The sequence below is a fragment of the Phocoena phocoena genome, chromosome 15 (assembly GCF_963924675.1).
Source record: "Phocoena phocoena chromosome 15, mPhoPho1.1, whole genome shotgun sequence".
Taxonomy (NCBI): Eukaryota; Metazoa; Chordata; class Mammalia; order Artiodactyla; family Phocoenidae; genus Phocoena; species Phocoena phocoena.
In genome coordinates this window covers 84,273,624-84,293,405 of record NC_089233.1, presented here as the reverse complement: position 1 = coordinate 84,293,405, position 19,782 = coordinate 84,273,624, and the positions used below count along the sequence as shown (strand labels likewise).

At 53.7% G+C, this 19,782-nt stretch overlaps 1 protein-coding gene across 1 annotated transcript in view; it reads right to left on the bottom strand.

Moving 5' to 3' along the window:
• The window catches only part of PHACTR3 (phosphatase and actin regulator 3), a 218,207-nt gene that overhangs the window by 67,720 nt on the left and 130,705 nt on the right, over nucleotides 1-19,782 (bottom strand). Inside the window, exons 4-7 of the mRNA XM_065892441.1 lie at nucleotides 18,978-19,160; nucleotides 9,980-10,192; nucleotides 7,286-7,460; nucleotides 6,229-6,476 (exon numbers count right to left, since the gene is read on the bottom strand). Of these exons, the coding sequence (XP_065748513.1) occupies nucleotides 6,229-6,476; nucleotides 7,286-7,460; nucleotides 9,980-10,192; nucleotides 18,978-19,160 (819 nt within the window). The remainder of the gene's footprint in view (nucleotides 1-6,228; nucleotides 6,477-7,285; nucleotides 7,461-9,979; nucleotides 10,193-18,977; nucleotides 19,161-19,782) is intronic.

Genomic DNA, 19,782 nt, shown 5'->3' with positions numbered 1-19,782 from the left:
AATACAGATAACTGATCTTTGACGAAGGAGCAAAAGCAACACGATAAAGCAATGATGATCTTTGCACAAATGGTGCTGGAACAATTGGACATCAACATGCAAAAGAATAAAAACAAAAAATGAATCTAGACACAGAACTTTCACCTCTCACAAAAATTAAGTCAAAATGGACCACAGACTGAAATGCAAAACACAACACTATAGAAGTTCTAGATCACCTAGGAGGAAACCTAAGTGACCTTATGTATGGTAATGACTTTTAGATACAAGACCAAAGGCACACTCCAAGGAAGAAACAATTGATAAGCTGGAGTTTACTAAGTTAAAACTTCTGTTAAATACAATGTTGAGAGTATAAGAAGAAGAGTCATGGACTGGGAATAAATATTTGCAAAAGACACATCCGATAAAGGAATGTCATCCAAAATATATTAAAAAACTCAACAATAAAAAAACAAATCACCCAATTAAAAAACGGGCCAAAAATCTTAACGGACACCTCACCAAAGCAGATATACAGATGTTAAATCAACACATGAAAAGATGCACCATATCATGTGTCATTAGGAAAATGCAAATTAAAACAATAATGAGGTACCACTACAAACCTATAAGAGTGGCCGAAGTCCAGAACACTGACAAACACCAAATGCTGGCAAAGATGTGGGGGAACAGGAACTTTCATCCATTGCTGGTGGGAATGTAAAATGGAGCAGTCACCTTGGAAGGCTGTTCGGTGGTTTCTTACAACACTCAACATCCTCTTAACCTATGATCCAACCGTTTCACTCTTTGGTATTTACCCAAAGGAGTTGAATACTTATACCCACACAAAAACCTGCACATGGATGTTTATAACAGCTTTAGTCACAGTTGCCAAAACTTAGAAACAACCAAGACTTCCTTCAGTAGGTGAAGGGATAAATAAACTGGGATACAGCCAGACAGTGGAATATTATTCTGCATTAAAAAGAAACGAGGGGATGGGGGAGGAGAGACACAGGTGAGGGAGATTAAGAGGCACGAACTTCCAGCTGAAAAATAAATGAGCCGCGGGTAGGAAATGTACAGTGTGGGGAATATAGCCAATAATTATGTGATATCTTCGCGGTGACAGAGGGTAACTAGATTTATCATGGAGATCATTTTGAAATGTATAGAAACATTGAATCACTATGTTGTACATCAGGAACTAATGTAGTGTTGTAGGTCAACTATACTTCAAAAATAAACTCATAGAAAAAAGAGATCTGATTTGTGGTTGCCAGAGGTGGGAGATGGAAGCAGGGGGAATTGGATGAAGGTGGTCCAAAGGTATAAACCGCCAGTTATAAGTAAGTACTAGGGATGTAACGTACAACACGAGAAATACGAATACTAGGGATGTAACGTACAAGACGAGAAATACGATAAATGTAATTAACACCGATGTGTGTTGCATATGAAAGTTTCAAAAGAGTAAATCCTAAGAGTTCTCCTCACAAGGAAAAAAATTTTTTTTCTATTTCTTTAATTTTGTATCTATATGAAATGATGGATGTTTATTAAACGTATTGTGGTATTTCAGGATGTATGTAAGTGAAAAACATTACGCTGTATACACCTTAAATTTACACCGCGTTACGTGTCATTTGTATCTCAACAAAACTGAAAGAAAAAATAAAAATAAGAAAAAAAATTAAATATCATCTAGCCATGAAATGGCAAGGCAGAAACATAAATGTATATTATTAAGTGAAAGAAGCCAATCTGAAAAGACTACCTACTATACTATTCCAAATACGACCTTCTGGAAAAGACAAAACTATGGAGACAGTAAAAAGATCAGTGGCTGCCAGGGGTTGGGGGGAGGGAGGGATGAACAGGCAGAGCCCAGAGGATTTTCAGGGCAGTGGAACTTCTCCATATGATACTGTAAGGACGGACACGTCATTATCCATTTGTCCAAACCCACAGAACGTACAACACCAAGAATAAACTCTAACAAATTATGGACTTTGGGCGACCGTGTGTCAGTGCAGGTTCATCAGCTGTAACAAATGCACCATGTGGAGGGGATGCTGGGAACGGAGGGCGCTGTGCAGGTATGGGGCGGGGGAATACGGGAAAAGTCTATATTTCTTAATTTGCTGTGAACCTAAAACTGCTCTAAAAAACAAAATCTTTTTTTAAAAAATCACCTTTGATGGACTTGAGAATGTCCCCAGTTACCTGGCACTGACTGCACATGCCCACAAAGGTACCGTGTGGACACATACGCACACAAGCCTACGTGGGAGCATAAACACAGCACACGAGGCACAAACACAACAGCCTGTAATGCATCTTTGTGTTGATCGAGACATCGTATGTGCCCTGCATGGAAATCCAACGGCCAGACCCAGACTAAAGCAAATACATTTTTCACTCCAACCGGATCCAGCAGGACAGTGTTCTAGCTGATTCAGGGGCAGGGCTGCCTCGGATGGGGCCTCCACCACCTCCAGAAATTAAACCCTAAGGTAGCTACTACTAGAGAATTCAGGCTGGCAAGATGTTCGATAACAAGCACTTCCTGTGGTGTTCACATTGGATGAGAGGCCACCTGCAAAGGCTCCATCGACAGGGAGTTATGAGGATAAATAAATAAATACCAGTGCAGTTTCTATGGTTAATAATTGATGAAACCACTGCCTCTGCACCACAGAGATCTACAAAGAACACACCAGCGGGAAGCCGGGAGCGGGGTTTGAACTCGAGCGAAGGAAATAAAAGCTGACCTTTGCCACTGTCCTACCAGGCCAAGCAGAATACGTTTATGAGCCTTTCCCACTATGACCCACTTGGCCCCAAAAGTAAGATTTATAGACTTTTCCCAGAACCAATATTGAATTTTTTTTCCTCCAAGCATGGTGTCCCAGAGATTCGTAACTTTGAGGGAGTTACAAACACACGTGAGAATATGATAAAGGCAAAGAATCCACTTTCTGCCCTGGATCTCAGGGGTTCAGGGACCCCGGATTGTGTACCGTGGCCTCAACTACAGATGTCAGGGGTCAGTGTGTGGGCGTCGGGAATCCCCAGATCCGCCTCACTGCGTGCAATGCGCCCAGCCCTCCACCGGATGCTCTTAGGGTTGGATGTGAGCCCTTGACCTTGAGCCCCAGACAACGATGCCCACAAGAGGGGTGGCTTTACCTGGGTTTGCAAACACAGTCAGTGCAGTCCTTCCTGAGCACAGCCTGGTGGGATCCTGGGCATGTTAACAACAGCAGAGTTTCTAGAATGAGTTCCACCCTCCCTCTTCCTGTCACCACAGCCAAACGCCAAGTTCAATTAAGGACGCCGGTTTGAGAAGACAAACAACAAGAGACTCAGGTTTGCCCGACGTCCTGGGAGGATCCTCGGAGGCGGCGAAACGGCTGATCTGCCACGTGAGGCTACAGACACCATCTCCTTTCATCCCGACACCCCATCATTCACTGACATTTATTGTGTGCGTAGGGACTGGCAGAGGAGTCGCTTGTTTATGCCTGCCGGCTTCCTGGAGGAAGCGGTGTTTTAAACCCCGTGGAGCCGCACACACCTCCTGCGTGGTGAGCATGGGAGCCCTGTGGTCAGGGCGTGTAAGAAGCAGGGAGGGTGTATGGCTGGGTCCCAGGGGGCATGGAGAGGAGACAAGCCCGGGGGACAGGGACAGGCCACGCAGGTCCTGGTGAGGTCAGGGCGTTAAACCCCTCGGAAGCCACTGGAGGAATGTGAGCAAGGGGTGACGTTCCCTGACGTCTGTCTGTGTGGAGAGGCTGGAACAGAGGTGATGGCGCAGGCAGGGAGCCTCGGGGGAGGCTGAGCACAGCAGAGGGGGACCGGCCCGATGTCTTCAAGGAGGAGCCATTTGCGTGTCAGGTGCAAAGTCCAGAGAGAGGCAAGGTGGCCCCAGGCCACGGAAGGTCAGAGGCCCTGCTCACAAGGACAGGGAACGGTCTGGGTTTGGAGGCAAAGATCAAGAGCTCAGATCCAAAGATGTCAGGTCAGCCGCACCTCCGAGACCCCAGGGGGACGTGCTGAGTTAACAGGGCAACCCCTTGGAGCTCGGGCCACGTGGGCTGCAGGACCCGTCGGATTGGCAGATGGTATTTAAAGCCACTCATGCAGCAGCTACTCACTGACTCCTACTTAGAACCAGGCACATGGGGACGAGGGGGCACAGCAGTCAAACACATACATTAGGTCACCAGTAACAGTCGAATAACGATAGACTGGTGGGGAGACAGACAACAGTCAGACAAGGACAAACATCAGGGTAAAACGGCAACTGTGTCAAAGCCCTGAAGGAAGGTTCACAGCGCTGTCATCAGAGCCACGAGGAGAAGGTCGGAGCTGATCAATGAGGGGTCGGGGGGCGAGGCAGGCAGGGACCCGCTCCTTCCCACAGCAGGTCTCCTCTGAGGCACGTGGACTGGTCCCACTGCTGAGGACCCGGGCGAGGGGTTGGGGGTAAAAGGTCCCAGGGGCAACCTTGGCTCAATAAGAAAAAGAACATGCTACACCATCAGGGGTGACAGTGTTGGGTAGAACAGTGACCCCCAAAGATTGGTGCACCTGGAACCTGGGAATGTGACCTCATTTGGAAAAAAAAAAAAGATGTAATTTGCTTTTGCAGATGTAATTAAGGTAAGGATCTCAAAATGAGGAGATCATCCCAGATTATCCAGATGGGCCCTAAAACCAATGACGAGTGTCCTTATAAGAAAAAGAGAGGACACGGAAGAGCTGATGTGAAGATGGAGGCAGAGATCAGAGCCACAAGGCAAGGACCACTGGAGCCCCCGGCAGCTGAAAGAGGCAGGAAGAACCCTCGCCCAGAGCCAGAGGGAGTGCGGTCCAGCAAGCAGAAGCCAGGGACGCTCCAGACACCCTACAAGGCCCAGGGCAGCACCACCACAGAGGACTGTCCAGCCCCCAATGTCACCGGTGCCGAGGTTGAGGGACCTGTCCCAGCCCGTGAGCCCTGTCTACGCCAGCCGTTCTCAGATGTGTCCCACGTCACCCCATCCGGCAGGATGCTGACGGGTGTTTAAGGGAAAGGGTCCCAGGGCCAGGTAAGTTTGGGAAACATCACAAGCTTCAACCTCTTCTTAGACGTCCAGGGCCCTATGGCTGTGAGCTTCTGCCACGAAGACCTCAGTTCGACTATCTATCAGCCTCTTCCAACCTCATGGGTGCCGTGTCACCCCACGTGTACCGCAGCACGTGCTCCCGGAAGTGCTTCGCTAGACCAGCGTGGAAAAGGCCCAGAGGTATGCAAGGTCGCAGGAGGGGATGACAGTCAAGGCCAGTGTCTAGCCCTGGGCTCCTGGTCTGTCCACCTGGTCACGATTCGCTCTGCCTGTACCCGCTTAGTACCAGCCGGCTCAGGTTCAATGCCAGCCCCTTCCCGACTCTCCACCAACACCAGACCAGGTCCCCCGTGGCTCCACCCAGGGCTCTGCCTGTGGCAGTGATGGTCACCATGAGATGCTTTCAGGAAGAACAATAACCCCTCACTTGGGAACAAGAAGCCTCCCCAAAGGCCTTATAGCCACGTCCACCCTCGACCCTCCTACAAGAGACGAAGCTCAGCACAGCCTGCACCAGGACCCAGCACCCTTTTACCTGTGTCACGAGGGGTCTACGATGCTCTGTCTCTCTGAGCCCCCAGATCTTCAAGGGTAAGACAGACCAAATACTCTGACCTTTAGAACATGTTGTGAGGACAGACCTCCTAGGGCCTCGTGAACACGTGGTCCTGAACAAACAGATGATGCCGCTTATAGTATTTCCGAGACGACCACTGGCATCAGCCCCTCTCTCCTTCCCTCCCTCCCACTTCCACCTCATCTCGCTTTCCTGTTAACATTTTCTGCTACATTTTCCAAACGCTGGCCATCCGAGTGCCACCGACACCACCTCCTGCCGTGTCATCCCAAGCAGTGATGCTGTCACTGACTGAGCCACTTTTGTTTTTCCAATACACGTGAAAATGAATATGCGATGGGCAGAATAAAACAAACTCACTCAGGTCCATCCTAACTGTGCCCTGAGCCTGCCCGCAGGCAGCCTGCTCACGAAACAAGGAGAGGGGGGTATCTCTCTCCATCACTCCCCCGCCCCCTCTGTGCTGGCGGCAGAAGTGCCCCCTCGAAGGCGGCCTTGGGTGCGTGCCTCTGGTGGGAGGTTCCCACCCCGCGGGATCCACCCCCCGCTCACCAGAGATGATGGAGTCATTCAGGGCCTCTTCGTCTTGATACAAAAGCAGGTCATCCTTGAGTTCGGAATTCGTGATCAGGTTCTCCTTATTCTCCTCAGACTCCTGAGCCACGGTCCACTTGCCGTCCGAGGCTCCATCAAAGCTCCAAGCCTCGCCCCGCTCCTTGCCCCGCTCCACACTGCACGTCCTCGACAGCCGGACGTCCACGCGTTTCTTCGGGGACCCCTTACTGTCCCTGCCTTGGAAACTGAACCAGAAAGGCAGTTCGTGTTATACGTCGTCCAGCTTCACCTGCAAACCCTGCAAAGTCGACCTGAAGACTTATAATGGGCGTTGCAAAGATGTCCCCCAAGTATGTGCAGCCGATACCCAGGACAAGAGCCAGAGGCACCCACGGCTCTGAGTCCAAGGCAGATGCCTGCTTAGAACGTGCTGTTCCGAACGTCACAGACACGCACGTAATAAACCCCGCCAAGGCTGAGAGCAGCAAACACTCAGATCAAGGATTTCCTCAGAACTGAGCAGGGCATTTTATTTGTCCAATATTTCTGCCAAGCCACACACGTATTCCATTGTCTGTTTTGCCCTTCGATGACTCCCTTATCCTCAGTCTATGAGGCATATGAGACCAAGAATAAGAGTCAGCTTCCAAGCAGGCTTGTGCTCTTGCCTAATGAAAACGGGAAGCCGTCAGAGTCCCGAGACAACGTAACGGCTACTTCTCCCTCTCGATTCTCCCCCGGGATGCTCCCACCCAAGCCTGGATCCCTGGATCCTCCGGGGGAAATGCAGGGACTTTGTAGCTGGTCCCCACGGTGCACATCACCCACTTGACCTCTCCCGGAAAGTGGCAACTGAGACCAGCTACAGACCAGCTAAACAGCCCGGTTCAAAATGAAAACACAAGCTCCTTGCTCAGAAGCTAGGAATTCCAAGACGGTGACAGCAGAGCACTGAGTTCAACCCGGAGCCCTCCCCCCGTAACTGCCACCCATAAGGCTGGCCGCAGATGGGGATGTGGGCACACAGGTCCCGCTGCCAGGGGAGGGGCCTCACCTGTCCTGGCGGTGCTTGGTGGCCAGCGCCCTGTGCAGCTCCTCGATGACTCGGCTGGGGGGCAGCGGCCGGTGGACAGTGGTGAGATGTGGGGACCCCGTGGGCGTGGAAAGCTGGCCTCGGACAGGAGGGTCAGTACTCTTCCCGCCAGAGCCTTGGAAGAGTGTGGCCTGGCCTGGGGCGTAAGAAGAACCAACAAGAAGGTAAGTCTTTGGTGGCGGGGAAGTGGGGCTTTGCAAAAACACAGGAGCCTGTGAGCAGAGGGAACACAGGGCTCCCGGCCAGGTGAACCCACTAGTACCAGATGCTGCACCATGTCCCTTCGCCCCCAAAGCCGGAGACGAGCTTTGTCCCTGACCAGTTCCAGTCCATCCTCCACCCCTGAGCTGAGCCCACGGCAGTGCCCACAGGCCCCCCGCAAGGTCTCAGGCACCGAAAGCCTCCTTCCCATTTCTCTACTACAAACTCCTGAAGCCATACTTCCTTTTGCGGAACGTGAAAGAACTCCCCAAGCTCTACGGCCATCGCTCATCCTGGACCACCACCACGGCCCCCTCTGCTTCCCCACGTCATCCGTTCACGTCCGCCGCCAACCCTGCACCTCACCAGAGGGGGCCTTCTGATCACGGTTCTCCCATTCTCCTTGGGACGAGATGTGGCCTGATGATGGCAAGTCCCAGGGCCCCAAAGGCTGCCCGTTAAACATATTTTATATTTTTTTCCTTTTTTTTCTTTTTTGGAATTGAAGTATAGTTGGTTTACAATGTTGTGTTAGTCTCAGCTGTGCAGTAACGTGATTCAGATAAATATAGATATATAATATATTTAATACTTAAACATATTTTGATATGTTTAAAACGTTGGCAACACATTTTTAAAATACTAAACACCACGCAGACCCAGCACAGCAAGTCTGTGTGTGGGATTTGGGTGCAGGTGGCTCCCTGACACCTGGGGGAGGGTGGGCTGAGGAAGCTCGTGGGCTGGGGGCCGCTGTGGCTATCTCAGCCGAGCGAGCACCCGGGGTGGGTGGGGAGCACTGAGTGTGTAGCCTCCGTCCCCTTGTGCCCCACTTAAGCCCAGGTGAAGGGCCTTTCTCTTCCTCTGCTGCCACCTAGTGGCCGCGTGCTGAAGCAACTATTTCCCCCTAAAGGAAACGAAGACCAAGTCGCCAAAATGCAGTCTCAGGTGTAAGGGATCCAGGCCAAAGCTCGTAACCCTCCCCCCCTCCCGCCCTAATCCAGTCCCCAGACTCCTCGGTGACTTGTCAGAAAAGGTCTCCGAAGTTCAGGAGCTCCTCGCCCCTGAGGGGCTGGGGGGAGTCAGAGAAGCTGACCCAGGACTTAGGACACGGGGAGAGAGGACTCACGGGACATGAAACGGGCTGAGGTCTGATCCTGTCTAAGCACAACAGGGACAGAGGGTCCCTGAACTAATTATACAGGAGCCGGGCGGATGGTGCCTTATCCAGTGGATTTCCAACTGTCTCGTTTCAATGGATGGAAGGGGGATTCGCACACAGTCTGTAACAAGATGCAGATTATTTGCCTCAAAACTTTAGTCTGTGTGGCCATGTCACCCAAGGACTGAACACCCTGACTCCCAGAGATGGAGAAAGAGGCAGAAAGCAGACAGAGGGGTCAGACCACCTGACTGTTCCTTCGATCAGTTACCCACACTCGCTGAGCAGCTGCTGTACGCAGGCGCTGGGACTAGGGGTGATGGCAGAGTTCCCTCAACTGTCAAGTGGGGACACGTTCCCTCCCCAGAGGGGCTGGCCTCCTTGCGGTGCCTGGGGGCGGGCAGATCCTGACAAGTGGTGAGTAGTCATATTACAGGTGGGGGCCAAGGATTAGAGCAAAGCTGAACTCTGCTTTCCACTCTCATCTTCCTGGCCCCGCCCTCAGAGGCAGCGCACAAGGCTTTACTCCTAAAAACAGTCGCCTCTTTGTGAAAGGCCTGCTTTCCCCCTGAGCCCTGCAGCGTGTGTCTCCTGTTTCCAGCAGGGCCGGGACAAGAAATACCCAAACTTGAAAAGACAATGGCCCTACTTCCTGGGACCCTTCAGCCAGCGTGGCCAAAGCTCCAGGAGGCGATGCCTTCGCGGGCCTCTGCTCAGCCGTGCTCCCCTCTCTGACCACCACCCTACAGTCCAGTGTGGATTCGTGGCTCCGCCTTGCTGGACGGAGCTCTCACAGAGATGAGCAGAGATCACGAGACAGACAGAGAGACAGAGGAAGGGGAGATGGGGAGTGGCAGGGAGGGAGAGAAAAGAGGGGATGAGAGGGAGGGAGGGGGGAGGTAAGGAGACAGACAGATAGACACTGACTCAGAAGCAGAAAGAGAAGGACAGGCAGACACCTGAATGTCCAGAAAGATAAAGCCCCCATCCTGGGGGCTGTGGCTACGCCTCCTGCATCCACCTTCCGGAAGAAACCTTTGAGCGCTGCCCCACACGTGTCTGAGGGAGCCCGGGCTGTCTGCCTCTGACAACCAGGGCTCCTCCTGGCTAAGGAGCGCCCTCCCGTCTCCAGCTCTGCTCCCCTGGACCCGCCCAGAGCCCCAGAGCACCGCAGAAGCCAAGGGTGAGAACCAGCCCACAGTGGGAGGCCAGTCAGGACGGGGCGGAGGCATGGATGGATGAACGGAAGGAAAAAGGAAGCAAGGTGGATGGGTGGATGCATGTAGGCCCACCTGTGACACTCCTCGTGGTTCTGGAGCCTGCCTTGGGCGGTGGGGTGGGCAGCAGCGGGGGGCTGGGGAGCTGGCCCACGGATCTCTCCAGGGGTCTGGGAGGACTGTCCAGGGAGTCGGACCCAGCTAAGGCTTGAGAGGGCTCGTCCGTGGTAGGTGGGAGGCTGCCAGCAGCACCTGCTTCTTCATCTCTGGATGCGGACGACATCTTGGCTGGTTCAAAAGCAAAACAGAGAATTCACAAACCACAGTTCCTCTGGCTGGGGTGGGTGTGAAGACAGCAAGGGAGCTTTGGCTGGGTGGGCTTGTTATCACGGGGCAGGGTACAGAGGGGTCACCTCTCATACACATTTCACTCCCCGTGAGTTCTACTATCAACAGAAACATCAGAAGTAGAGAGGAGGGGGGGGAGGGAGGGAAATAACTTCAAGGGCGTGGGCGATTCTGTCCCTTTTCCACTCCGTAGGTAGTACTAAAGCTCCCACCTCACCTGGGGCTGCTGGTCACAAACACAGGCTTTGGAATCAGATGTCAGTTGGCCCCTGCACTTACTCTGCGACCTTGGACGAGTTCCTAATCTCCTGTGTCTCCACTTACCCGTGGATGACATCGGACTAACAGCAAGAGTCCCTCACAGGATTGTGAGATTTAATCAAGAAGCGACAATGAGATGTGCGGCTGGCACACCGCAGACCCTCAGATCCCGCAGTGACTGGTTTTACGTGCCTGGTTAACAACGGTCCTGCCCGAGTGAGGGCTGTGAGCTGAGTGGCAGGGGAACAGCAGGGAGCTTCAGCTTTGAGGAAGGGTCAGCCCGTCCACAGTCCCCATCCCCTCTCCTCCCAGCTGCTGGCTCAGGCATCTCCCCCTCCCGAAGCACTGCTCCCCCCTCCCCTGGCCTGTCCGCCCCTGGGCTTTCTCCCAACCCATCAACCTCTCCTTCCCCTTCTCTCTTTCTCCAGCTCGAGTTCCACCATCCATCACTCAAGAGCCGTCTCACCAATACCCCCAAGCCCTCTGCCACCCCTCCTTTGCATTTAGCTAAATGGGAACACCCCATCTCTGGATGAAGCCTCCATCTGCCGGCTCCTGTCCCTGGGGAGTGCTGTGGAAGACAGACAGCGACACAGAAGCCCCAGTCCTGGCCATCTCAGGACCACCACCCTCAGGGCCCTTAGCTCTGCCCCAGCAGGTGGTCACTCTGCTTCAGACCTTCTCTGTCTCTCTCCTACCTGCAGCTTCTCACGCCCTCCTCCTGTGCGGCCACACCTCCAGCTTTACAGGGGAAATGAGCCCATCAGACCAGGGTCTGGGGGGAACGGGGGGAGCTCAAACCCAAACCTACCATCCCTGACACAAGAAGAGAGGCGGCCTCCCATCCCCACCGCGGGACCCCAGCCCTCCTGCCCACTCAGAGCACACACCCGGGTGCCCCGCCCCACATCGTCTAATTTCATCTTTGCAACCACCTAAGGGGGAAGACCCTAACATCCTCTGGGAACAGCCTGACAGAGCTGGCCCCAAAGTCACCGTGTGGGATTCATCCATCAGCCAGAGAACGCTTCTGGGGGGTGGCGCTGTCCGTGGTGCTGACCTAGGCAGGCTTTATCACTGCCCTCACAAAGCTTCAGTGAACCTCTAGAAAGGACCACTGCACGTCCCAGGCATCCCATTGATTATCACCATTTCTGTCCTTTTGGCGTCCCTGTTGGCAGCTGAAGACCTCTCAGGCCAGGCCTTTTCCCTGTGAAGCTCACAGAAATGCAGTCTTTGCCTTAGAAGGGCTGTGGCCCTCCCAAATCCTGATAAGATCTGAGAAGAGAAACGTCCCCTTCCCACCCACTGCAGAAGACAGAGTCAGGTTTGTATCATAAGGTTAGTCTGAGCTAAGAACAGCCACTACAGAAGGCTCCTTACCTTATGCCCTGCACAAATACCCACGTGAAAACACTATGGTTTTATTTTATTATTATTATTATTGACAATAATAATAAAACTGTCCTCAAAAGTAATATTTGTTCATAGGCGTTTTTTCTAAAGACTCCTAGACGTCAAGACTATTGTTACGTCCCATGAACTGTGACCTGCAACTTCTAAGAGTCTACAATTCCGACTGTTTTAGTTAATAGGTTTTGCAAAAATAACATTAAAATAAACATTCTGTGCTTCTAGGTAAAAAAAAAGTTGTGTGTTTTCCTCGGTTAAGCCATAGGTGAGTGTGGAAAGGTCCCTTTTCTCCATGTGGGCACTGGGCCTCCTGGCTTGTGTGAATCAAAGCAGGGCAGTGGACCCTGATCCTGGGGAGGTCATGCTCCCGGGCCCTCAGTGGCCAAGCTTGCAGCCGGAACCACCGGCTGAGGGGCCGGAGTGAGCTTGAGTACTCGGTCCAGGCTTGGTTTCTATCCTCTAGGCATCCAGCGTGTTCCCAATGTCACGGTTTCGGGGAAGACAGGTGGCACAGGAAAGGCTCACCTGATCTCAAGCTCACCACACCGGTCTCCCCCACCCATCCTTTGCCTCTGTTGTGATTGGACTCATTTCCAGAGGAGCGACCTTGGTCTCCACCTCTCTGAGCCTCGGTTTCCTCATCTGTACAAACATCTGTATAAAACAGCCTCTCCTGCCCACTACAAGGGAGGGGGACTTCCACGAGGTCGTGGAGGGGATGTCTGAAGCTATTCAGCACTTTGGACGGTCATGGGCCACACTGCCAGGGATCGAAGCATTATTTTGGAACATGGATGAGTTTTCCTCTCATTCTAGGTCAGGGGTTCTCAACTTTGGCAGTATTGACATTTGAGGCCAGATAATTCTTTGCCTGTAAAATGTTTAGTAGCAAGCCCTGGGCTCTATCTGCCGGATGCCGGAGTGACAACCCAAACTATCTTCAGACACTGCCCCATGCCCCCTGGAGGGGAGGATGCCCGTGGTTGAGAGCCCCTGCTTGAGGCAGACACTACTTAGACTTCTAAGGGGATGCTCTGTGGTGTCTCTTGGCGAGGGAGGCCTGTGGTGAGACCCACAGCTGTGACATACTCTCCCGGGCACTGCCATCATGGAAACCCCGACCAGCCAGTTGCTCCCTCTGGGCCTTGGTCTCCCCGCACGGACCTGGGAGTCTGGACAGGGTGGGCGTGTTTGAACTGGGCTCCGTGGGTCCCCTTGGGAGGGCTGCCGAGAGAAGGGTTAACAAGGAGACGGCCCTGGGTCAGGGTCCCCACACCCGCTTGGCCAGAGCAGGTCCCCCCGGCTCTGTCTCAGCACAGTCCTGCCATGTCTACCCCTGCACCCTCCCCTGCGGTCCTGGACACCTCGTCCCCTGGTTCCCTCCTGCCGCTCTGGCTGCAGCTGCTCAGCCCCTCTCAGGCTCCCCCTGGGCTGCCCCAGGACCCAGCCCTTGGTCCTCTTCCCCATTAACCCACTCTCTCACCTAATTCTCTCCTCCAGTCCTCTGGCTTCAAATCCATCTCATCTCTGTCAACCCCCTTGACCCTTTCTCAGAGCTCCAGACTCATCCATCATTGGCCACATTGACACCTCCCTCTGGAGGTCAAATAGTCAAAATGAATCACACGCAAACCCATCTCTTGATTTCCCAAGAGAAACCCCTCCCCAGTCCCTCTTCTCTCTCACTCATCCATCCATCCATCCATCCATCCATCCATCCATCCATCCATCCCACAAGTGTCCTTGAACAGTTATGGGGCCCTAGGAGCTGTGGACATGGCACTGACCAAGACAGAGCCCCACCTTCACCAGACTCAGTACACGCTCCCCCCACCCCCCAAGCTGTCCAGCCAGACTGGACACAATGCTCAATCCCTCTCCTGTCCTCTCCATCTCATGCCCACCCCTCGTATCTAATTCATGAATACATCCTGGGCACTCTGCTTCCAAAATATTTCTCGGAAATATTGTCCTCCCAGTGCCAGCTGCCACAGCCTCTGCCTGAACCTCAGCAATGACCTTCAAGCGCCTTCCCTTCCACCCGTGGCACCCCAAACCCATTCTCTAAATGAGGGTCAGCAAGCTTTCTCTGTAAAGGGCTTTGGCTTTGCAGGTTATAAGGTCTCTGTTGGTGCAGAAAACTCTGGAAGGGCTGGCGACCCGAACAGCAAACTTCCCTGGCTGTGCACCCAAGTGGACGTGTGGCCACCCCTCACCCTCAGTGCCACCCAGAAGACCTTTCTCAGATGACAGAAACGCCTCCTTGTCTGCTACAGTGAGCAGCTGACAAGCGGCCGGTGCAACGGGGGAGATGGATTTATTTTCTCTGGTTTTAATTCATTGAAATAGCCACGCAGCTAGTGGACAGGGCAGCTCTGGATTTCTGCGAGTGAGTCAGTGGTCACAGCCCTTCAACCAGAGAGGTCACAGAGTAAGATTCTAACAGCCCCCGCCACTAGCCCAAGATGCAGTGGGTCCCCCACCCTCTGCTCTGAGGGCCCCGGGACCCAACACACCAGGAACTCACCCCAAACACCCTCCTCCGATGTCTCTCCACACTGACCCCCCTCACACCCTGACCTGTCTGAGGGATCCTCGGTCTAGGAAACTGGTGTCTCAGCGTCTCCTTTGCCAAACTACACCTTCCTGCACATCTCATGTGAGGGTGAAGCTACCGTTGTGTTAAGTAATCTTGTCAAAACTGAAACGTTAACATCTGTTAAAGTCTCAAGTGTTATATCAAAAAAAATTTTTTTTTTAAATGTAGAAGCCGACATCAGCTTTGCATGTTCCCCGCATTTGGAATCCCTCCCTCGGGACTGTCCCTGTCCGACCCTGACCAGCAGAGGTCGCTTCTCACCAACTGAGCTCCCAGCCAAGGCCCTTTTGCCTGGGGCGTGCTGCTGGGTGGTGGGCTTGCTTCATACCCAGTTATCACCCACCGGAGACATTCTGAGACCGAGAGAGACCAGCCTGAGAGGAGGGACCTAGAGGGCTGGGGGGACAGCTGCCGTGGTCAGTTTTACAGAACCCCAGTGACACCCAGCATGTTCTCTGGATCAACCCCCAGCTTTACCACTTATGTGCTCTGTGGCCTCGGGCAAGTGACTTAACCTCTCTGGGCCACTGCTTTCTAATCTAAAAGCAAAAACAAAAAATGGGGCTAAGATAATATAGCACACACAGAACACGCTGAGTGCCACTTTTCCTTTTAATTAGTGCACTGTTGGACACGCCAGAGCTCAGCCCCTGAACGACAGAAACACTGAACGGGATCCTGTCCCACTTCACATTGAAACAAGGGGTTCTCCTGGGCTCTTTTTAGGGGATGCTCTGTGGCTGACACAGCATGACCCAAACGAAACCAGGAATCACCCCAAACACAAAAGTCCAAAGTCAACCCAAATCACTAAACCCAAACTGAGGATCAAAGAAAACCACGGTCAGAATCTTTGACAGTGTTTCCTTCCGGAGATATCTGCAATCATTGGATATAACCCCCATGCCCCCAGCCCTACCCCACGGTTTGGGGCACATAGAAGCAGCAGCCCCAATCCAGGTGTCACCACCTGGCCAAGGAGAGGCATCGCCCCCAGCACAGCACAGGGGTTGATTCCCAAGACCAGGCTCTTCACCTTCATGGAAGGGATCACAAACTCATACACCCAAGGGCCCAAGCAGAAGCTGAGAGGTGAGCACCCCGCCCCACCCCCCCAGCCCCCCGCAAAGGAGATAACCTTTTCTCAGCTCCCAGAGACTGCAGCTGCGTGGGAACAAGGGCCCAGTGGGCGCGGACTTTGATTGTTGAAAAGCAGCTAGCTGCACATGTGGATTTTTCATGAATGCTCCCCATTTTTAAGCCTAGGCAATGTTTGAAGAAATGAGTTTAAGGTGTCTGAGTTAGATTACAATCCACTCCCTCACTGAAGGGGCTTTGCTCAAGGCCAGTCCTCTCGGTAGAGACCAGGAGCCACAGCCCTGGTCAGTGCTCTTGATGGAGGATTCCAGGCCTACAAGAGACGCTGGTGGGGGGTGGGGGGGTCCCCCGATCAATAGCAAAGTGCAGGTGCACCCACATCCCCACCCACACATGCTTTTAGATGCAGGGCCTCTGGGGGGCGTTTGCAGGCAACCCAATACCAGGCTTTAATGCATCACCCTCCCTCCAAGGGCTGCTTTTCCATGACAATGACAAAAGTGATGATGATGATAAAGACAGGACAATCCCTGGGAGCAGCAGCAAACACTTTCTGAGCGCTCAGTGTGAGTGACGACCGAGCTAAGTGGTTTAAGTTTAGCAACCCTGAGAAGTGCAACATTATCTCCATTTATAGTTGATGACTCAGGTTCAGAGAGGTTGAGTGACTTGTCCATGGTCACACAGCTTGGTGAGGCGCCCGGTCACATCTCAAACCCAGGTCAACCTGATGTCGAAGACGTTGCTCTCAATTCCCTAATTCTATACCCTTGGATGAGTTACTTGACCTGGGTACCTCATTTCCATCATGAGTAAGAGGGGGCAACTGCATCAATCATCTGGGGGGTGTTTCCAGGTGGCTCATGGAACCCCCATCAATCACCTGGGGGTCACATGAGCCAATATACATGACAGCACTTCGAACAGCGTCCTGCACACAAGCGGCCGAGTGTGACGGCCCTTGTTGTCATCAGCATTATGACAAAGGTCAGTAGCTGCTAATACACTGACCACAGCCCAAAGGAATGAATCAGCCCTGCTTTGGAGATTGGACATGGCCCTGTACTTTTCCATATTTTTGTCTGCTATATTTTACTTTAAGTGAAGCCATGCTTTTAATTTCAATTTATTTATTAAGAAACTATCACTACCCTGAATGAGAAACCCATACCACTTGCTCTAATTAATGAAAATGAACATTACTCCTAAAATGTTTTCAAGTTGTGTACATGTGCCACCAGATAACATCATCTCTCCCACCCCAGGGGCTCAGGACCTCTCTGGGGCCAGAGCGAAGGAAGAGCCCCGGTGAGGGATGGAGCTGCCTCCCATCACCACAGACTACACACTGACCAGAGAGATGCCCAGGGCTTCTCCTACAGTGCAAACTCCACTGTGGCTCCAACCAACTGCCCTCGGGGAAGGGCTGCCCTCGGGGAAGGGCTGCCCTCGGGGAAGGGCTGTCCGGCCCAGCCCTCTCTCTCTCCATCCTGTCCCGGCTCTGACCACATCTACCTACAGCTCTGCTAAAGTCCCATGGTCTTTCCTACTCCCAGGCCACCCACAGCAACCAAAATCCAGCCCGTGGGTTGTTTGCAAATAAAGCTTGCTGGCACCCAGCCATTCCTTTTCCTTTGCACATCCTCACCCGGCAGAGGTGAGACCTTCCTAGCCACAAAGCCAATGAGATTTACAGCCGGCCCTTTACAGAGAAAGCAGCTGACCCTGTTCTCAGTCCTTGCAAGGGTCCCTCTTCCCACCAGGACGCTCTCTCCCTCACTCTCTGGCCGGACAACTTCTACTCATCCCTCTACCCCAGCTGGACCGCCCCAGTCTCCAGAGCACCCACTGCATGGACTCAGCCCAGGGGTCACCAGGTTTGCTCACCTGCTCACACCCACCCGGGAGGAGAGACCCAGACACATTATCATCACAACCCCAGACCCAACAGCACGTCTCACCAGGAGAAAAGTCCTTAATACAGATTTGTGATCTCAACAAACCAACTCTGGTCTCGAGAATCCAACCCCAAATCAAGAGCGTGGACAGAAAGCACCTGAGGTTAGAGGGGGCGCTGACGGGAGCAGAAAGTCTGCCAGGGAGGGGTGCCAGTGGGAGGTGGGGTGCAGCGGCCCGCAGAAGGGAGGCTCCGCGGTCAAGGGCAGTGCTGGGCTGCTAGGACTCCGGCGGAAGGCAATCCTTCAGCTGGCCATCAGAATCCCGCCAACCGCTGGCCCGACTGATGTCAGATGGTGGGGGACACAGTGGTGACAAAAGGGTCTCTGCAGGAGAGGCCAGGACTGTCCCAAGGGCCACAGCCCTTCAGACCCCAAACTCCTATCGTGTCTCCAAGCTGGGGTGAAACTGGAGAGGGACAGCCATCCCCAGGGAGAGTAGGGCACCGCTCTCGGCAGGTGCCCGCGAAGGCCAGAGGGATGCCAGGGCAGCAGGGGACAGCGCAGGTGTGAGTGGCATCTGGGGAAGCAGCAGCGGAGCACAGGTGCCCCCCTCAACCCCCGGCTCTGAAACCAAAGAGCCAGCCAGAGAGGCCCCGGCCAAAGAGGCCCGTGTACACGCCCGAATTTCTCAGCCCAACGCCGTGGGGACGCAGGGCACGTCGCAGCCGCCACGCCGGGCCTGGCAATGTTTACAGCCGCAGTTCTACGAGGGAGCAGGCCTCCTGCCTGATGGCCGGGTTGCCTGGAAGGTTTCTATGAAAACACTGCTAACAGGTCAGAGCGAGCAGGGGGTAGAGACTTCACAGCACACAGCTTCTGTGGTAGGTTTGTGCTTTTCCTCCTCTCCATCCCTCCCTCACTCCCTCTCTCCTCCCCTTCCCCATACCTGACAACTGCCCTGGTCTATTCAACTTAAATCACAAGAACCACCACCACGGCTCCCACCAAGAATCACTCAATGTGGCAGAGGCTGCCCTGAGCTCCTCCCACCCTGCAGATAACCCGATACAGGCCATTCTTTTCTCCATCCTGCCCTACTGCCTTGGGGTAGCTAAGATGCTCCCAGACATCGGCTTCTTTGGAGAGAATTGTCCCACTCAGAAGTTAGGAGGGAACAAGCAGAGACACCCCGGGAGGATGGATGGTAAGGGACCTGGGACCATCTGGAAGCACCTTCATCCACCGCTCTGCCAGACTTGGGAAGATGCGGGAGAAACACGCTCCAGCAAACATTTAAACTCAACCACGTGGTGGAGCGTGGCAGGGCTCAGAGCACGGCTGCGCCTCTGAGGACGGTCTTCTACCACGGCTGCTGCCCAGCTCGGCTGGGGACCTCAGTCACCACCCAGGCGGATGGCCTCCTGGGAGCAGCTCAAGCCCGGTGTCCGATTAATACCTGCATCGTCTGAAGGGGTGTCCGAGGACAGCGTCTCATCCAGGGAAGCCTGGTCCGTCCCAGTGGCCAAAGGGCTCCCCAGCTGGGCTTCCGCCGAGGTCAGCGGCTCCTGCTTGGGAGTGGAAGGTTCACTCTGTGCGACTCGGGGATCTCCGTCGGGGCTGCACGCTTTGCTCTCAGCGTCTGCAAGGAAATTCAGCTGTCAGCTGAGCCTGACTCCCTTCCTACCTGCTTTCATTCACGCGCAAAGTGACTTCCTGGGAAGTACGCTATCCCAGGCCTGGTGTGGTACCCTGCACGCTCTCGCACACCCTGGGGATCCCTTTCCAGAGCCTTCGTAAGGCAGCACTGAGCGTCACAACACCCGTTGGCCTCTGGCCGCACCACTTCCAGCCTGCGCGCTCTTACTTCGACAATGCCCCCCACCCATGTCCTCGCCTTTGTGGTGCCCCCCACCCTTGGCCTCTGCCTTGTGGCTTCGGCCAATGGGAAGTGAGCAGGTTTGAAGCAGCAGCGGCTTTAAAAGTACCTGCCCATTCCTGCGCCTCTCTCCTGTACCCGGACCTCACCCCGAGGACAGGCCCAGCCAGCCTGCTGGGGATGAGAGATGGCAGGGGAGGGGAGCAGAGCCAAGGCGCCCCCATCCTGCCAACCAAGGCCACCCAGACAGGTGATGACAAGCCCTAACTACTGCCCATCCCGGAGGTGCTGGGTTGTTACTATCGAGGCTACAAATTACCTTTCACCTCAGCACCCACCATCCTACCATTAGTCCCCCATCACACAAATGCTTCTCGTTTGTTGG